Source organism: Pan troglodytes, chromosome 1 (genome assembly GCF_028858775.2).
Source record: "Pan troglodytes isolate AG18354 chromosome 1, NHGRI_mPanTro3-v2.0_pri, whole genome shotgun sequence".
Taxonomy (NCBI): domain Eukaryota; kingdom Metazoa; phylum Chordata; class Mammalia; order Primates; family Hominidae; genus Pan; species Pan troglodytes.
In genome coordinates this window covers 178,152,098-178,171,980 of record NC_072398.2, presented here as the reverse complement: position 1 = coordinate 178,171,980, position 19,883 = coordinate 178,152,098, and the positions used below count along the sequence as shown (strand labels likewise).

General features: G+C 46.7%; 1 protein-coding gene across 9 annotated transcripts in view; it reads left to right on the top strand.

Annotated features, from left to right (window-relative positions):
- The first annotated feature begins 10,045 nt into the window (after positions 1 to 10,045).
- ZYG11A (zyg-11 family member A, cell cycle regulator) overlaps positions 10,046 to 19,883 on the top strand; it is a 61,391-nt gene continuing 51,553 nt past the window's right edge. For 3 of the 9 annotated variants that reach the window (XR_010159662.1, XM_063817360.1, XM_024345828.3), the window contains exon 1: positions 10,046 to 10,335. Coding sequence is in view for 6 of the 9 variants with exons in the window: in XM_063817360.1 (XP_063673430.1) it covers positions 10,246 to 10,335 (90 nt within the window). In the remaining 3 variants the exon portion in view is untranslated. Of the gene's footprint in view, positions 10,504 to 14,237; positions 14,336 to 19,883 lie in introns of all 9 variants that reach the window. The other 6 variants (XM_063817357.1, XM_063817359.1, XM_024345830.3 and 3 more) reach the window with 4 other exon arrangements.

The following is a 19,883-nucleotide window of genomic DNA, read 5'->3' as shown; positions in this document are numbered from 1 at the left end:
TTTCAAGAGATTCTTCTGCCTCAGCCTCCTGAGTAGCTGGGATTACAGCTGCATGCCACCACGCCTGGCTAATTTTTGTATTTTTAGTAGAGACGAGGTTTCACCATGTTGGCCAGGCTGGTCTGGAACCCCTGACCTCAGGTGATCCGCCTGCCTCGGCCTCCCAAAGTGCTGGGTTACAGGTGTGAGCCACAGCGCCAGGCCAACTTGAAAATTTTTAAAAGGAAGAAACATTATTCCGATAGCAAGGAGATTCAGCTTTCCAAACAAGACCCAATGAAGATAGCCTGAGGCCGACTGATTGTCTCCTTTCCTTCCCTTCCCCCTTTTTCTTTTGTAGTTTACTTAAATGGTAAACAAAAATGCCGGGCCTTGGAAGAACAGGGCCACGAAAGGGGGTCTCTGGTGCCTCCTGTTTTTCCCAAGGAGTCCAGGCTGTTAGAACTTGAATATTCACTTATAATTAAGCTGACTTTTAACCATAGCACTCTTTAATAAAATCCTTTTAAAATGTCTTATTACCCAATTTTAGCCAGACCAAAAGGCTGATATTCCTGGCTTTTGAGCTTTACCAAAGGTAAAGTTAAGGACTCAGGAAGGTTCTCAGAGAAAGGAAGATTTAAGATAGTCAGTGGAGAAGAGACTAGAGACGGTCATGCAGTTATTAAACCGGAAAGGACTTACTTCCTAAGCAGGGAATTGAGCTAGTGTGAAAGGGCAAAGCCTTGACTACTGAGCTACAGCACACGGCAGTCTTTTCTTTCCCTTCCCAGAAGGAGTTTAGAATAGTTAATTTTGAGCTTGCGAAGGCTTTTAGTTAAAAGATAATTTTTAGAGCTAACTATGACAGAAACCCTAAAATTCTTGTTCCCTGGAAGGCAAAGACCAAGAGAAAGTATTGCCACATGGTTACAAGGTCAAGCTCCTAAGGACGTAAAACAAGATGGAGACAAACAGTGGTTTTTACAAAATTCATTCAACCATTTGCACAGAGAGAGAGAAGCCAGAAATTTGACTGGTAAGAAATTCCTGGCCGAGCGTGGTGGCTCACGCCTGTAATCCCAGCACTTTGGGAGGCCGAGTTGGGTGGATCACGAGGTCAGGAGATAGAGACCATCCTGGCTAACACAGTGAAACCCCGTCACTACTAAAAATACTAAAAAAAAAAAAAAAATTAGCCGGGCATGGTGGCGGGCGCCTGTAGTCCCAGCTACTGGGGAGGCTGAGGTGGGAGAATGGCGTGAACCCGGGAGGTGGAGCTTGCAGTGAGCCAAGATAATGCCACTGCACTCCAGCCTGGGCGACAGGGCGGGACTCCGTCTCAAAAAAAAAAAATTCCTACCCTTTTGCCAGCATGCCAGGCTTCTGGGTTCCCTTTCCCTGAGTGGCCCTAGTGACTCAGCTTGCTGCATCATCACTCTGGGGGCCAAGCCGCATCATAAAAGAAAATTATCTTTCTTCGTTCTGGCCAGAGCAAGATACGTGTGACAAAACAGACATTAGTCACTCTGCTTAGCACCCAATATCAAACTGACAGAGCTCAAACTTGCCTCTGGTTGTGCCCCATCATCGTTAATCCAACCTCCGACCAGGAATTTCAACCTGTGGTCTCTGGGCAAGATGGTCGCCCTGAGTAATAGAAAAGAGAAGCAAGGGAGCCGGGCCAGGCAAGGTGGCTCATGCCTGTAATCCCAGCACTTTGGGAGGCCAAGGCGGGCGGATTGTTTCAGGTCAGGAGTTCAAGACCAGCTTGGCCAATAGGGTGAAACCCTGTTTCTACTAAAAATACAAAAAATTAGCTGGGCGTGGTGGCGCACGCCTGTAGTCCCAGCTACTCAGTTGGCTGAGGCAGGAAAATTGCTTGAACCCGGGAGGCAGAGGTTGCAGTGAGCCAAGATCTTGCCACTGCACTCCATCCAGCCTGGGTAATAGAGCAAGACTCCAACCCAAAATAAAAAAAGAAAAGAAAGGGAGAGAGAGAAAAAAGCATTGCCTGCGGCAGGGTTGGGAAGGTGAAATGATCAGGGAAGCCAGAGAAAGACCCACCCATTGCAACGACTCTGAAAAGTTCAGTCAGCTGCTTCTCGGTAGCAAAGGTATCTTTTCCAGCAGTCTCATTAGCTCTCAAGTTTCCCCTTTTAGGGGGGAAAACGCTCCCCCGTCCCATGATCCTGTACATGCCTAATGGCCACTCACAGCCTTCAGCAAAGAGTGCAAGGCAGATTATTCCAAAGAGAATAGCAGTTGACATGCTGTAGTGCCAAACCTGTTCTTAGCCAAAAGGGGCTTTACCAAGAGCCCTCATGTTTAAATGTGCTTCAGTGCATTGTTGTTCATTCGGCACATTCCACTGTAAGTCACCTTTAGTAAGATTTTGCCATTTCTGTAAGACTTCGCTGCCTCCCAGGCCTAATGTATAACCCAAAAAGAACTCAGTTTTCCAGAAATTAAGGATCCCATTTTCCCATTTTTCCCTAGAATGTTGACTTTACTCAGGTTCTCTTGATTAACTTAGCCAATGATTTTTTTTCCTACGTAAGCATGCACAAAAAATGAAACAAAGGGGCAGAACACAAAAATCCATGTGAATTTTCAAAAGCCAAATTTGATAACCCCTGCAATATTACTGCTTACCACCAGTTCCTTTCTGACCCAGTCAGATGTAAGAGGCCTCTAACTTGATCCAAGCCAGTTAATTACCAGATCAAACCTGTTCCTGGACCCAGTCCAGTTTCTGTCGCAACTCCAAACCCAGTTTGGATGAGAAATTTTCTCAAACTCCAAAACACAAATCCATGGAGCTCCAAAATCTGAGAGGGAGCTTACGATGATCCCCAGCCACTCTGAGAGATCCATGGACACAAAAATGGGTCCTGCATTGTCTTCACTCAGCACTCCTGGGGTCGCTAGAAGTTCCATTTCAGAACCCGCTTCTGACATCATCTGATAAAAGAAAAACTTCAGCCGAATTAAATTTAAAGAAGTTTAATTGAGCAATGAACCATTCGTGAATCAGGCAGTCCCCAGAATCACAGCAGATTCACAGAGATTCCTGGGGTGCCGCGTGGTCAGAACAAATGTATAGATAAAAAAGGTAAAGTGGCATACAGGAATCAGAAGTGAGGCACAGAAGCAGTGAGATTGGGCCAGGCGCGGTGGCTCATGCCTGTAATTCCAGCACTTTGGGAGGCCGAGGCCATCACTCGAGGTCAGGAGTTTGAGACCAGCCTGGCCAACATGGTAAAACCCCATCTCTACTAAAAATAAAAAATAAAAAAAATTACCCAGGCATGGTAGTGGGAGCCGGTAGTCCCAGCTACTCGGAAGGCTGAGGCAGAATAGCTTGAACCCAAGAGGCAGAAGTGGTGAGCCAAGATCGCGCCACTGCACTCCAGCCCGGGGCGACAGAGCAAGGCTCCATCTCAAAAAAAAAAATAAATAAATAAAGGGGGGCTGGGCGCAGTGGCTCACGCCTGTAATCCCAGCACTTTGGGAGGTCGAGGCGGACGGATCACTTGAGATCAGGAGTTCTAGATCAGCCTGGCCAACATGGTGAAACCCTGTCTCTACCAAAAATACAAAAATTAGCCAGGTATGGTGGTGCGTGCCTGTAATCCCAGCTACTCTGGAGGCTGAGGCAGGAGAATCGCTTGAACCCTGGGACCCAGAGGTTGACGTTGCAGTAAGCCAAGATCCCACCACTGCCTCCGGCCTGGGTGACAGAATGAGACCCTGTCTCAAAAAAATAATAATAATAAATAAAAATAAATTAAAAATAAAAAGCCATCCTTTATTCTTCCCTTTCCCCTACTTGAAGTTTTTGTTATGTTGATTGACTTAGCCACTTCTTAACTGAAGTGTTCCTTTCTTTCCCCATTACACTTTTATCTTCTAGTCCGGCATCGTCAATCTACATCATAAAAGTCCAGCGAATTGGTCTATCTGCATACCTCCACAAATTGAGAAGTGGGAGCAAAGGGTGGAAACCTTGAGCATTCACATTAATCGTTTTCATCCCTTATAATTTAAGACTCTAATGCAGTCTCAAAATTCAGCCTTTATACAGGCTCCAACTTATGAAAAAGCAAGCCATAGTGTGGAGTAGACATAAGAGCTCTTGGCTTCCAGAAGCCAATCTTTGGGGCTGGCTTAGGGAGGTGATGCCGGTGGCCAGATGTTGAAGACTCCTGTGCTTTCAGTAGGATAGCTGTTTAAAATCATTTTGCATGGAAGCTAACACCTGTAATCCCAGCACTTTGGGAGGCCGAGGCAGGCAGATCACCTGAGGTCAGGAGTTCAAGACCAGCCTAGCCAACATAGTGAAACCCTGTCTCTACTAAAAATACAAAAATTAGCCGGGTGTGGTGGCTCACAACTGTTATTCCATCTACTCAGGAGGCAGAGACAGGAGAATCGCTTGTACCCAGGAGGCAAGAGGTTGCAGCTAAGATCATGCCACTGCACTCTAGCCTGGGTGACAGAGTGAGACACCATCTCAAAAAAATAAATAAGTAAATAAATTCATCTTGCAGTGACTTGGTCAAGGATTGCCTCTGAAGAGTGTCTTCTAGATTGGAATGTAAATCTAAGAGATAAGAAAACAACAACAACAACAATAAACCTTAGCTCTCTTGTCCCTGAACATTAATACACATTATAAAAGGAACCATTTAAGGCCAGGTGCAGTAGCTCACGCCTGTAATCCCAGCACTTTGGGAAGCTGAGGCAGATAAAATCACTTGAGGTCAGGTGTTGGAGACCAGCCTGGCCAACATGGTGAAACCCCGTCTCTACTAAAAATGCAAAAAATCAGCCAGGCAAGGGCTGGGTGTTATGGCTCCTGTGTAATCCCAGCGCCTTGGGAGGCCAAGGCGGGTGGATCACCTAAGGTCAGGAGTTTGAGACCAGCCTAACCAATTTGGCGAAACCCCATCTCTGCTAAAAATACAAAAATTAGCTGGGCTTGGTGGCAGGCACTTGTAATCCCAGCTACTTGGGAGGCTGAGGCACGAGAATCACTTGAACCCAGGAGGCGGAGGTTGCAGTGAGCCGAGATCGGGCCATTGCATTCCCACCTGGATGACAAGAGCAAAACTCTGTCTCAGAAAAAAAAAAAAAAAAAAAAAATTACCCTTGCATGGTGGCAGGTGCCTGTAATCCCAGCTACTCGGGAGGCTGAGGCAGGAGAATCACTTGAACGCGGGAGGCAGAGGTTGCAGTGAGCTGAGATGGTGCCATTGCACTCCAGCCTGGGGGACCTAGCAAAACTACATCTCAAAAAAAAAATCTTGTAGGGAAGATAATTATCCTCCATTTTTCAGATGAAGGGAAGCCTACTGAGGTCAAATGACTTGCCTCAAATCACACAGGTAGCAAATAGAGCAACTTGTAGATTAAACATCCACACTATTTTTTCTTAATTTTTGTTTAAGATGTGCCTGGCAGGGCACGGTGGCTCATGCCTGTAATCCCATAAGTTTGGGACGCCCATCACTTTGGGAGGGCGAGGTGGGCAGATCACCTGAGGTCGGGAGTTCAAGACCAGCCTGACCAACATGGAGAAACCCTGTCTCTACTAAAAATACAAAATTAGCCGGGCGTGGTGGCACATGCCTGTAATCCCAGCTATTCTGGAGGCTGAGACAGGAGAATCATTTGAACCCAGGAGGCGGAGGCTGCGGTGAGCCGAGATCATGCCACTGCACTCTAGCATGGGCAACAAAAGTGACACTCAGTCTCAAAAAAAAAAAAAAGGATGTGGCGGGGGGGGGTCTCACTATGTTGCCCAGGCTGGCATCGAAATCCTGGACTCAAGCACTCCTCCCACCTTGGCCTGCCAATGGGATTAATTACAAACTTGAGCCACTGCACCCACCCCAAACCTACACACTATCTTGCCATTGGATTTCCTACTCTGTGGAAAACATGCAGCTTTGTTTTTGTTTTTTGTCTTTTTTTTCCTCCTTTTTGTGGGAATGGGGTCTCGCTATATTGCCCAGGCAGGTCTCGTATTCCTGGGCTCAAGCTATTCCCCTGTCTCTGTTGCCCTAAGGACTGGGATTACAGGCGTGAGCCACTGCGCCTGGCAACTTGCTGCTTTGTATAATCTCAGTAGAAGGGCCGGGCGCAGTGGCTCAAGACGTAATCCCAGCACTTTGGGAGGCCGATGCGGGCGGATCACAAGGTCAGGAGATTGAGACCATCCTGGCCAACACGGTGAAACCCCGTCTCTACTAAAAATACAAAAAGTTAGCCAGGCGTGGTGGTGGGCGCCTGTAGTCCCAGCTACTTGGGAGGCTGAGGCAGGAGAACAGCATGAACCTGGGAGGCAGAGCTTGCAGTGAGCCGAGATTGCGCCACTGCACTCCAGCCTGGGTGACAGAGTGAGACCCCGTCTCAAAAAAAAAAAATAAAAAATAAAAAATAATCTCAGTAGAATATGAGGAAAAAAGGATAGCCAGAAGCCCTCCAAAACTGATTCATGAAATAAAACACATAATTGATTTTTTTTCTTAAACACAGAGTATCAAAAGACACAGGACAGGGTGCCCAGATCGACTGTTCTGTGCTCCAAATAATAACAACGATAATTTCATTTTCTAAATTTATTGTTATTTATTTTTTATTTTTGTTTGAGATGGAGTCTTGCTCTGTTGCCTAGGCCGGAATGCAATGGCGCAATCTGGGCTCACTGCAACCTCTGCCTCCCATGTTTAAACGATTCTCCTGCCTCAGTCTCCCGAGTAGCTGGGATTACGGGCATCTGCCACCATGCCCGGCTAATTTTGTATTTTTAGTAGAGATGGAGTTTCATCATGTTGGCCAGGCTGGTTTTGAACTCCTGACCTCAGGTGATCCACCCACCTCAGCCTCCCGAAGTGCAGGGATTACAGGCATGAGCCACTGCGCCCAGCCGATTTTATTTATTTTTTTTGAGACACAGTTTCCCTTTTGTCGCCCAAGCTGGAGTGCAATGGTACAATCTCGGCTCACTGCAATCTCCACCTCCCAGGTTCAAGTTATTCTCTTGCTTTAGCCTCCCAAGTAGCTGGGATTACAGGCGCCTGCCACCCCGCTTGGCTAATTTTTGTATTTTTAGTAGAGACAGAGTTTCATCATGTTGGTCAGGCTGGTCTCAAACTCCTGACCTCAGGTGATCCATCCACCTCGGCCTCCCACAGTGCCGGGATTACAGGAGTGAGCCACCACGCCTGGCCAATAACAATAATTTTAAAAGCAAAACCGCTCTGAAGGTTATTTGCCCACAAGCAGCACTTGGCTCCTGGCCTTAAAAATGCCAGGAGAAGACTGACAATCAGGCCACCGCTTTGTGCCCATGACAGAAACGGCAAAGCCTATTTTTTAACTTTTATTTATTTTTTAAGAAAGGGAGTCTCACTCTGTTGCCAGGCTGGAGTGCAGTGGCATCATCTCGGCTCACTGCAACTTCCGCCTCCTGCGTTCAAGGAATTCTCCTGCCTCAGCCTCCCGAGCAGCTGGGACTACAGGTGCACACCACCATGCCCAGCTAATTTTTGTGTTTTTAGTAGAGACGGGGTTTCTCCATGTTGGTCAGGCTGGTCTCAAACCCCGACTTCAGGTGATTCACTCGTCTTGGCCTCCCAAAATGTTGGGATTACGGTGTGAGCCACTGCACCCAGCCACTTTTATTTACTTATTTTTACTTTTTGCAACAAAGTCTCGCTTTGTCACCGGGGCTGGAGTGCAATGGCGCAATCTAAGTTTACTGCAACCTCTGCCTCCTGGGTTCAAGCAAATCTGGCTCAGCCTCCCAAGTAGCTGGGATTACAGGGATGCGCCACCCTGCCCAGGTAATTTTTTTTGTATATTTTTAGTAGAGATTGGGTTTCACTATGTTGGCCAGGCTGGTCTTGAACTCCTGACTTCAGGCGATCCACCCATCTCGGCCTCCCATAGTGCTGGGATTACAGGCATGAGCCACCGTGCCTGGCCTCATGTGTTACGTTTTAAATTAATTGGTTTAATAATAAGAGCTTAAATAAAATATTTTGTCAGAAAAGTGAAAAACATAATGCCTTTTATTTAGTTCATGTGACTTGGGTAATCTTTGGGAAATAAAGATGGGTTTAAAGATTATTGATAAAATAAAATGTCTTCAAAATGTAAACATGTGGTCAAAATTATGTTCAAATATTAGGTTTGCTAAATGCTTTAAGGTCATAAACTGCTTCCTTGGCTTTTGAAAATTGTTTAACTTGCCTGTTTCCAGCTCGGTAAGGCCTGGGACATATGCAGTTGGCCACACCTCTAGGTATGCTGGAAATAGTCAAACCTTATGAGAACATAACTTACCAGGTTCTACATTAAAGTTAAAATTGCTGAAATTCACACTTCAGCTGTAATAGGAAATATCCTCTCCATTGGGCAAAAGCCGAGGAAATGACTGTAACTTTCCTTCATCCTCGTCATTTACATAGGGCATACCCCAAGTAGAGGGTATTTAAACTCCCAAAAATTCTGTAACGGGGTCTTTGAGCCCCAATGCTCGGGCCCACTCCCACATTGTGGCATTGTGGAGTGTACTTTCATTTTCAATAAATCCCTTCATTCCTTCCTTGTTTGTGCGTTTTGTCCAATTCTTTGTTCAAGACACCAAGAACATGAACACCCTCCACCGTTAACAAAAGCATATTGGCGGGGGCACGGTGGCTCACGCCTGTAATCCCAACATTTTGAGACGCCGAGGCGTGCGGATCACCAGGTCAGGAGATCTAGACCATCCTGGCCAACATGGTGAAACGCTGTCTCTACTAAAAATACAAAAATTAGCCGGGTGTGGTGGCGCGCGCCTGGAGTCCCAGCTGCTTGGGAGGCTGAGGCAGGAGAATCACTTGAACCCAGGAGGCGGAGGTTGCTGTGAGCTGAGATCGCGTCACTGCACTCCAGCCTGGGCAACAGAGCGAGACTCCGTCTAAAAAAAAAAAAAAAAAGCATATTGATTGGACTTGCAGTAAGAAAACTCAATTTTGACTCCCAGGTTGGCCACTCATCAGCTGGCCAAAAAACGTGTTGTCTATTCAACCTGTCAGTTCTTCAGTTTCCCTGTGAGAAAAATGGGGATGATACCTACAGCACAGGATTTTTTTTCATCTTGTAGTAAGTGGATTAAATAAAAGAATAAATAAATGAAAGAAAAGCATTAGGCAAAGTACTTAAAAATAATTTTAACATCTGAATCCAATCCACTTATCAAGGACTTACTATGTAAAAAGCATTGTGATGTGTTTTACATACATTATTTAATCCTTACTTTAACTCTGTGAGATAAAGCATTCTCATTCTATTTTACTGATGAGGAAGTTGAGCTTCAGAGACATCAAGAATCTTGCTCCAGGTTCTCAAACACTAGATGGCTGAGCGGGCATTCTAATTCAGGATTCAAACTCCAAGGCTCATGCTCTTGAGAACTTTCCTTTTCCAAGGTATTGCTTTCTCTTAAATTAGCTAATGTGTACTAACTTGTGGAGTTTCTTTCCTGGAGAAAGTTAGAAGGGTCTCTCGGGGTTTCTTTCTTGGAGCAGGTTATAAGGGTCTTCTCGAGTACTTTTTAGGTAACAAGAAAGCTAAATAGATTTTTTGGTAGATACTTGCCAATATTTTGTATTCGTTTTATATTTGATTTATCCAGAGACTCTAAGGAGTTGAAACAGAGAGGACCGTTAGAGAGGCGCTGTTGCCAGATTTTCAGGGGCAAAGTCTTTGAAATATATATTTTAATGTATTAAAGCTTTAAAAAATATATACATATATAGAAATAATGAATATATATGTGTGTGTGTGTGTGTGTGTGTGTACATATATATATACAGTATTCCCCAAACCTACACTGCCGGTCCTCGGGGCATATCCTCTCAAGCCCTGAGGTGCAGGGCTGGGAAGGAGTGGGTGAGCGGCTGGGTCGTGGCAGGTTGGTCTGGGGAGGCCGGGGAGGCGGGAGGAGAACGGTTGGCCCCGGCAGCGGCGTGTCGGGGGGCGGGTGGGGCTAGGAGGCCGCCCGGGGGGTGGGGTCTGCGGCGGGCCGGCCCCCGCGTGCGCGTCGCCTCGCCGGGCATTTCAAAAGCTCGCCGGCAGGGCGCGGCGCTAGCTCCGTGTGCCTCGCAGGCGTGGTGGGCGCGTCCTGGTAGCCGCCCGCCTGGTTCTCGCGGGATCCGGGCCCCGGCTCGACGCCGGCTCTCTTTTTGACGCCCCGCCGCCGGGGTTGCCATGGTTCATTTGTTGCACCCGGGCCACACGCCCCGGAACATCGTCCCTCCTGACGCTCAGAAGGATGCCCTGGGCTGCTGCGTGGTACAGGTGAGCACCGGGGTGCGGGCGGCGACGCGGACCTCGGCGCCACGTCCAGCTCCGGCGAGCGCGGCGAGTCTCCTGGGACGCTGCCGAGGCACTTGCTGGGGAGTGTGGCCCGCGCGGGGCTGCGGTCTAGATGCCGAGCCCCTTCCAGGCGCAGGCGTCGCCGCGGAGGTGCGTTGTCGGGGGAGGCGGCCTGGGCGCCGCGGAGCGGGGGGGCTTTTCTGCGCCCGGCGAAGCGCGTGGAACTTGCGCCCTGAGGCAGCGCGGCGAGAGCCCAGTCCCAGAGACCGGGGCGAGCCTCCTCAGGATTCCTCGCCCCAGTGCGGGCTGCTGTGAGCTTAGACGTAGGTGCAGGGCATGCACTCGGCTTGGCCCGTAGTGGACGGTGTTTTTGCAGTCATGAAGCCAAACGCCGCAAACCTTGACCGTTTCCCCACCCGTGTTGTGGACGCGGCGCCCCGCGGAGGCGGTGACCCTTTGGCCGTTACCACCTGAGGCCTTCGGGCCCGGGGCCGGGCGAGTAGCTTAGTCCGGCTGGGGGAACTGGAACCCGAAGTCTGAGATTCTTTCAGTTCCGCGCGTCCGCCCCCGTCCCGCCCCCGTCCCCGTCCCCGTCCCGTCCCCAGCCTTTGCCGAATGCCTGTTACTCTTAGCTCTGGACAAAATGCAAACCCAAAGAATGTGTGTTTAGCGCCTGCTGTGTGTTAAGTGTCGCCTTTCTTTTCTTTCTTTCTTTCTTTCTTTTTTTTTTTTTTTGAGACGGAGTCTCGCTCTGTCACCAGGCTGGAGTGCAGTGGCGCGATCTGGGCCCACTGCAACCTCCGCCTCCGGGGTTCAAGCGATTCTCCTGCCTCAGCCTCCCGAGTAGGTGGGACTACAGGCGCGTGCCACCATGCCTGGCTCATTTTTTGTATTTTTAGTAGAGACGGGGTTTCACCATGTTGGCCAGGATGGTTTCGAACTCCAGACCTCGTGATCTACCCGCCTCGGCCTCCCAAAGTGCTGGGATTACAGGCGTCAGCCACTGCGCCCGGCCAAGTGTCGCCTTTCTAAAGCAGTCTGGTAACCTCTCGTCTTTTGTAGGCTTTGCTAGGCTCCATTTTACCTATGTAGGGAAGTTGGGAGCTCTGAAATTTGGTTGACTTGCTCGTGAACTTGAATTTCACCTCAGGTGTTCAGACCTCTGGCCCCACTTTGGAAAAGTGGCCCGCCAAGGGCCACCCATGGGGAACTCGAGGGATTGAATGGTGAAGGCTCGACCCAAAATTTATGGAGAGAAGGAAATGTTCTGATTAAGGTTGTGCTTTACATATTAACGCCTTGTTGGAAGACTTTGTGCCCTGCAGTGATCTAGCCTGTAATCTTTTGAACTCATTTAGAAAAGTTATATAATTTGTGGATTTGTAATTAATGGAAAACTTGGATTTTTTACGTGTGTACTAGCATCGTCTCAAGCACATTTTTTCCTGCTTGGAATCGAAACAAGATTTCTTTACAAAAGTACTCACACCCATTTTCTCTGTCTAGTTCTGGGTATATCTCGTTTTCTTTGTTAAGGATTTTATTTATTTTTAATTAATTATTTTAATTACACAAATATTGCATGAATACTTTTTTCCCTATGAAACATACATACGATTATTTCCATTTATGTCATTTTAACCTTCTCTTAGCAATGTTTTGTAGTGTTTAATATAAAAGTCTTTTCACATTTTGTTAAATTTGTTCCTGTTCTTGATACTATTGTAAATACTTTTTTTTTTTGAGACGGAGTCTCCCAAAGTGCTGGGATTACAGGCATGAGCCACCGTGCCCGGCCAGCAAATACTTTTTAAAACTTTATATTACCTTGTGTATATATAAGAATACATAAAATTGATTTTTGTATATTGATCTTGTATCCTACAGCCTGGCCAAAGTCACTTAGTTTCTTTATTTTTTTGTAAATTTTTAAAGATTTTCTACACAGTCATGTTATTTTCTTTTTATCCTTTTACTTTTTTATTTTTAATTAAGATGGTGGTTTCCCTATGTTGTCCAGGCTGGTCTTTGAACTCCGGCTCAAGCAATCCTCTTGCCTTGGCCTCCCATATCCTTTCAATTTTTTGCTTCATGAATTTTGAAGCTATTAGTAAGTTCATATGCATTTAGGAATGTTAATTCTGCTTGATGAATTGGCCCTTTTATCATTAAGAAATGTCCATCTTGATCTCTAGCAATATTGTCCAGAAGCCTCATTTTTTCTGACAGTGTAGTCACTCCAGTTTCCTTGTGTCTAGTGTTTAACAACTGTCTTTATGTTTTAAATTGCGTCTCTTGTAAACAGCAGTCTTGCATTTGTATGTAGCCTAATGGTCTGTGCTTTTTTTTTTTTTTTTTTTGAGACGGAGCCTTGCTCTGTCACTCAGGCTGGAGTACAGTGGTACAATCTTGACTCACTGCAACCTCCGCCTCCCGGGTTCAAGCGATTCTCTCGCCTCAGCCTCCTGAGTAGCTGGGACTACAAGTGTGTGCCACCATTCCTGGCTGATTTTTGTATTTTTGTAGAGACAGGTATTTTTGTAGAGGCGGGGTTTCACCGTGTTGCCCAGGCTGGTCCTGAACTCCTGGCCTCAAGCGACCTGCCCACCTTGACCACCCAAAGTGCTGGGATTACAGGCGTGAACCACTGCACCCAGTCTTTATTTTTGAATTTTTTTTTTTTTTTTTTTTTACAGAGGACAGGAAAGTAAACATTTTAATTTTTTTAATTGATTTTTGCAGGGAGGAGAGAGTCTCACTCTGTTGCCCAGGTTTGAGTGCAGTCTGTGATCATAGCTCATCCTCCCTCCTCAGCCTCCCCAGTAGCTAGACTATAGGTGTGCACCACCGTGCCTGGCTGTTTTTTATTTTTTGTAGAGGCTGAGTCTTGCTTTGTTGCCCAGGCTAGTCTCAGACTTCTTGCCTCAGCCTCCCAAAGTTCTGGGATTCCAGATGTGAGCCACTGTGCCCGGCCATTCTGTGCTTTTTAATTAGAGTAAATATAATTATCAGTATTGTTGGGGTTAAGTCTACTGTGTTGCTATATATGTTCCATTTGTCTTGTTTTTTCCTTTTCTTTTGAATTATTTAGAAAATACCATGTTCTCTTTTGACTTAGTAGTTCTCTCTTTCTCTCCCTTTCTCCTTCTTACTCTTTAATAGTCACTCAAAGGTAGCTGTTTTCAAAGTGTGGACCCCAGGACCTCCAGAATCCCATCTCTTCCATTAGCCCGCCTATTAATGAAATTTGCAAAAATGTAAAACAGTGCTGCTGTTCTCAACTAAGCTAGTTTTTAATTCTTTTGGAAATTATGGCTTTTTAAATTTATTTATTTATATATATATATATATTTTGAAACAGAGTCTCGCTCTGTTGCCCAGGCTGGAGTGCAGTGGCATGATCTTAGCTCACCACAACCTCCGCTTCCCGGGTTTAGCGATTCTCCTGCTTCAGCCTCCTGAGTAGCTGGGACTACAGGTGCACGCCACCATTCCTGGCTAATTTTTGTATTTTCAGTAGAGATGGGGTTTCACTATGTTGGCCAGGCTGGTCTCGAACACCTGAACTTATGATCCATCCACCCTGGCCTCCCAAAGTACTAGGATTACAGGCAAGCCATCGCGCCCGGCCAATTATGGCTATTTTAAAAAATGTTATCTATGTTAACATGCTCTGAGTTTTTAATTTTTTCTACGTGAATTAATGTGTATTTTAAAGATTGCTAAGATTTAATTTTTAACGTGGTATATGTTGATAGATATAACCCAATTTTTAAGAGTGTAGAGTGGTACTAGGACCAAAAATCTTGGGAGCCACATCTCTAGGCTTTAAAATTACATTTTTGTCTGTTCACATTTACTTTTTTTTTTTTTTTGTCGCCCAGGCTGGAGTGCAGTGGCGCAATGTCAGCTCACTGCAAGCTCCGCCTCCCGGGTTCACGCCATTCTCCTGCCTCAGCCTCCCCAGCAGCTGGGACTACAGGTACACGCCGCCACGCCTGGCTAATTTTTGTATTTTTAGTAGAGACGGGGTTTCACTGTGTTAGCCAGGATGGTCTCAAACTCCCGACCTCAGGTGTTTCGCTGTTGTTGCCCAGGCTGGAGTGCGGTGTCGTGATCTCGATCTCGGCTCACTGCAGCCTACGCCTCCCAGGTTGAAGCGATTCTCCTGCCTCAGCCTCCTGAATAGCTGGGATTATAGATGTGCACCACCACACTCGGCTAATTTTTGTATTTTTAGTAGAGACAGGGTTTCACCATGTTGATCAGGCTGGTTTTGAATTCCTGACCTTGTGATCCGCCCACCTCGGCCTCCCAAAGTGCTGGGATTACAGGTGTGAACCAGGGTACCTGGCCTAATTTTGTATTTTTAGTAGAGACAGGGTTTCTCCATGTTGGTCAGGCTGGTCTCGAACTGCCGACCTCAGGTGATCGGCCCGCCTTGGCCTCCCAAAGTGCTGGGATTACAGGCATGACATGAGCCACCGTGCCCAGCCTGTCATTTTTTTTTTTTTTTTTTAGCTTAAAGAAATTTTAATATTTCTCATAGCATATGAGCTGGCGACAAGTTGTCTCTGCTTTTATCTGAGAATATATTTCATTTTCATATTTGAAAGATGTTTTCATGGATCTGACAGTGTTTCCCCTGTACTGTACTTTGTTTTTTTTTTTTTTTTCCTTGGGACGGAGTCTCGCTCTGTTTCCAGGCTGGAGTGCAGTGGCGCGATCTCGGTTCACTGCAACCTCTGCCTCCTGGGTTCAAGTAATTCTCCTGCCTCAGCCTTCCAAGTAGCTGGGACTACAGATGTGTGCCAGCACGCCTTGCTAATTTATTTATTTATTTATTTTTTATTTATTTTTTTGAGATGGAGTCTCGCTCTGTCGCCTAGGCTGGAGTGCAGTGGCGCGATCTCAGCTCACTGCAAGCTCTGCCTCCCTTGTTCACGCCATTCTCCTGCCCCAGCCTCCTAAGTAGCTGGGACTATAGGCGCCTGCCACCATGCCTGGCTAATTTTTTGTATTTTTAGTGGAGATGGGGTTTCACCATGTTAGCCAGGATGGTCTCAATCTCCTGACCTCGTGATCCGCCTGCCTCAGCCTCCCAAAGTGCTGGGATTACAGGCGTGAGCCACCGCGCCCAGCTCTTTTTGTATTTTTAGTAGAGACGGGGTTTCACCATGTTGGCCAGGTGGGTCTTAAACTCCTGACCTGGTGATCCGCCTACCTTGGCCTCCCAAAAGTGCTGGGATTACAGGCGTGAGCCACTGCACTCGCCCGACATGCTTTGTTTTGGTGACAATTCAGTGATCATACCTTTTTTTTCTTCTGTGTCCACTCGCCCATCATAAGCTTTTTCTCATTGTTGGTTTTTAGAAGTTTCCCATGTTGTGCTTTTTTTGTTTATTCTGCTTTGGGTCTATTTTGCTTCCGAAATCAGTGGGTTTATATCTTGTATCTGATTTGAACTTAAAAAAATAAAATGACATAAAATAAAGGCAGACTGGGTCTTGCTTTGTTGCCCAGGCCAGTCTTGAGCTCTGGTCTCAAGCAGTCCTCCCACCTCAGTCTCCCACACTTTGTATTTTTAGTAGAGACGGGGTTTCTCCCACACTTTGGGGAACTGAGGTGGGTGGATCACCTGAGGCCAGGAGTTCAAGACCAGCCTGGAGAATCTCTACTAAATATACAAAAATTAGCCAGACGTGATGGTGAATGCCTGTAGTCCCACCTACTTGGGAGGCTGAGGCACGAGAATGGCTTGAACCTGAGAAGTGGAGGTTGCAGTGAGCCGAGATCATGCCACTGCACTGCAGCCTGGGCAACAGAGCTAGACTCTGTCTCAAAAATAAAAATAAAATTAAAAGTAAAAAAAATGGAGACATCAAATTTATTTTACTATTCTTTGTACCCAGTGAATTAATTAACTATATTTCAATATAGTTAAACCACAAAGCAATTTTATAGGTTCCAAGTATAAGACGTTGTCCTTATTAAGTATTTTTTGTTAAAATATTCTTTCCCAATTCTTTTGGAGTTTCTTTACTTCTTTTTCTTTTTTTTTGAGACCGAGTCTCACTCTGTTGCCCAGCTGGAGTGCAGTGGCGTGATCTCACCTCACTGCAACCTCCGATTCCCTGGTTCAAGAGATTCTCCTGCCTCAGCCTCCTGAGTAGCTGGGATTGGGATTACAGGCACATGCCACCACGCCCAGCTGATTTTTGTATTTTTAGTAGAGATGGGGTTTCACCTTGTTTGCCAGGATGGTCTCAATCTCCTGACCTTGTGATCTGCCTACCTCAGCCTCCCAAAGTGCTGGGATTACAGGTGTGAGCCACCGTGCCCAGCCTCTTTACTTTTTTTGACACCAAGTCTTGCTCTGTCGCTCAGGCTGGAGTGCAGTGGCGCGATCTCCGCTCACTGCAGCCTCCTGCCTCCCGGGCTCAAGGGACTCTCATGTCTCAGCCTCCTGAGTAGCTGGGATTTACAGGTGTGCGCCAACATGCCCAGCTAATTTTTTTGTATTTTTAGTAGAGATGGAGTTTCACCATGTTGGCCAGACTGGTCTTGAACTCCTGGCCTCAAGTGATCTGCCTGCCTCGGCCTCTAAGCGTGCTGGGATTACAGGCGTGAACCACTGTGCTGGCCTAGAGTTTCAATTATACATTTCTTTTTTTTTTTTTTTTTTGAGACGGAGTCTCCCTCTGTCACCCAGGCTGGAGTGCAGTGGCGCGATCTCGGCTCACTGCCAGCTCCACATCCCGGGTTCATGCCATTCTCCTGCCTCAGCCTCCCGAGTAGCTGGGACTACAGGCACCGGCCACCATACCCAGCTAATTTTAAAAATATTTTTAGTAGAGACGGGGTTTCACCGAGTTAGCCAGGATGATCTCCATCTCCCGACCTCGTGATCCGCCCGCCTCGGCCTCCTAAAGTGCTGGGATTACAGGCGTGAGCCACTGCACCTGGCCTCAATTATACATTTCTAACAGGCTGCTTAAGATTGGTTAAGAAGTGCCTTAATTGGGGCACCATGGTTTTCAACTTTTTTCCCAACCTTTTTCTGTTTCAGTTTGAGTCATTTCTATTGTCCTGACTTCATCTTCAGTGATCTCTTATTTTGTAGTTCTGATCTGCTGATAATCCTATCCGCTGTTTTTTTCTTTTGAGACATAGTCTTGGCTCTGTTGCCAGGCTGGAGTGCAGTGGCACAATCTCAGTTCACTGCAACCTCCGCCTCCTGGGTTCAAGTGATTCTCCTGCCTCAGCCTCCAGAGTAGCTGGGACTTACAGGCGCAAGCACTGCTACGCCCAGCTATTTTTTTTTTTTTTTTTTTGAGACGGAGTCTCATTCTGTTGCCCAGGTTGGCGTGCGGTGGAGTGATCTCAGCTCACTGCAACCTCTGCATCCCAGGTTCAAGCTATTCTCCTGCCTCAGCCTCCCAAGTAGCTGAGATTACAGGTGCCTGCCACTACACCCGGCTAATTTTTTGTATTTTTAATAGAGAAGGGGTTTCACCACGTTGGCCAGGCTGGTCTCGAACTCCTGACCTTGTGATTCGCCTGCCTCAGCCTCCCAAAGTGTTGGGATTATAGGCGTGAGCCACCGTGCCCAACTTCTAACTTTTGTATTTTTAATAGAGACGGGGTTTCACCATGTTGGCCAGGGTGGTCTCGATCTCCTGACCTTGTGATCTGCCCGCCTTGGCCTCCAAAAGCTCTGGGATTACAGGCATGAGCCACTACATCTGGCCTGGTGTATTTTTTCAATTCTAGACGTTTCCTTTTGGTCTTTTTCATATCTTCTGTTTTTCTGTTGATTCCATATTTGTTCTTTTATTGTGTTCATGTTCTGTTTTAAACCCACGAATTATAATAGCCATTTTAAATTCCTGTCTGTTAGGTTATTTCAGTTATTTTGGGATTTGTTTCTATTGATTTTTTTTCCTGCTTCTCATGTCTGATATTTTATTGTAAGCTGAACTTTATGGATGTTACTTTGAGTGTCTATATATATTTTGCAATTCAGAGACTTTAAATTTTTTTTTTTGAGACAGGGTCTCATTTTGTCATCCAGGCTGGAGTGGAGGGGCACAATCACGGCTCATTGCCTCACTGCAGCCTTGACCTCCTGGGCTCAAGCAATTCTCCTGCCTCAGCTCCCCAGGTAGCTGGGACTCAGGCACACCCTACCACATCTGGCTAACTTTTTCGTATTTTTTGTGGAGACGGGGTTTTGCCATGTTTCCACATCTGGTCTTTAACTCCTCAGCTCACATGATCTACCTGCCTTGGCCTTTGATGCTGGGATTACAGGTGTGAGCCACTGTACCCAACCAGGAGACTTTTCATATATGTGTGCATATATATGTAACCATTACCACAGTCAATTTATTCTTATTATTATTTTTGAGACAGGGTCTCACTCTGTCACCCAGGCTGGAGTGTAGTGGCGCGATCTGGGCTCACTACAACCTCTGGCTCCTGGGTACAAGCGTTTCTCCTGCCTCAGCCTCCCGAGTGGCTGGGATTAGAGGCACGAGCCACCACACCTGGCTAATTTTTGTATTTTTAGCAGGGACAGGGTTTCAACATGTTGGCCAGGTTGGTCTCGAGCTCCTAACCTCAAGTGATCAGTCTGCCTCTGCCTTCCAAAGTGTTGGAATTACAGGTGTGAGCCACCATGCCCGGCCCACAGTTTATTTTTTTATTTATTTTAATTAATTTATTTATTTTATCTTACTTATTTTTTATTTTTTGAGATATAGTCTCACTCTGTTGCCCAGGTTGGAGTGCAGTGGTGTGATCTCAGCTCACTGCAACCTCCACCTCCCTCGTTCAAGTGATTCTGCTGCCTCAGCCTCCTGAGTAGCTGGGATTACAGGCACCCGCCACCATGCCTTCCTAATTTTTTTTTTTTTTTTTTAATGATGGAGTCTCGCACTGTCACCCGGGCTGGTGTGCAGTGGCACAATCTTGGCTCGCTGCAACCCCCGCCTCCCGGGTTCAAGTGATTCTCCTGCCTCTGCCTCCCGAGTAGCTAGGATTACAGGCGCCTGCCACCACTCTCGGCTAATTTTTTGTATTTTTATTACAGACGGGGTTTCACTATGTTGGCCAGGCTGGTCTTGAACTGCTGACCTCATGATCCAACCACCTCAGCCTCCCAAAGTGCTGGGATTACAGGCGTGAGCCACTGTGCCTGGCCAATTTTTGTATTTTTGGTGAAGATGGGGTTTCACCGTGTTGGCCAGGCTGGTCTCGAACTCCTGACCTCAGATGATCCACCCACCTCATCTTCCCAAAGTAGTGTGATTACAGGAGTGAGCCTCTGCACCTGGCCCGACAGTTAATTTTAGAGCAACTTTTTTTTTTTTTTTTTTTTTTTTTTGAGATGGAGTCTGTCACCCATGCTGGAGTGCAGTGATGCTATCTTGGCTCACTGCACTCTCTGCCTTCTGGGTTCAAGGGATTCTCCTGCCTCAAGGCTGCTGAGTAGGTGGGACTATAGATAGGCATGTGCCACCATGCCT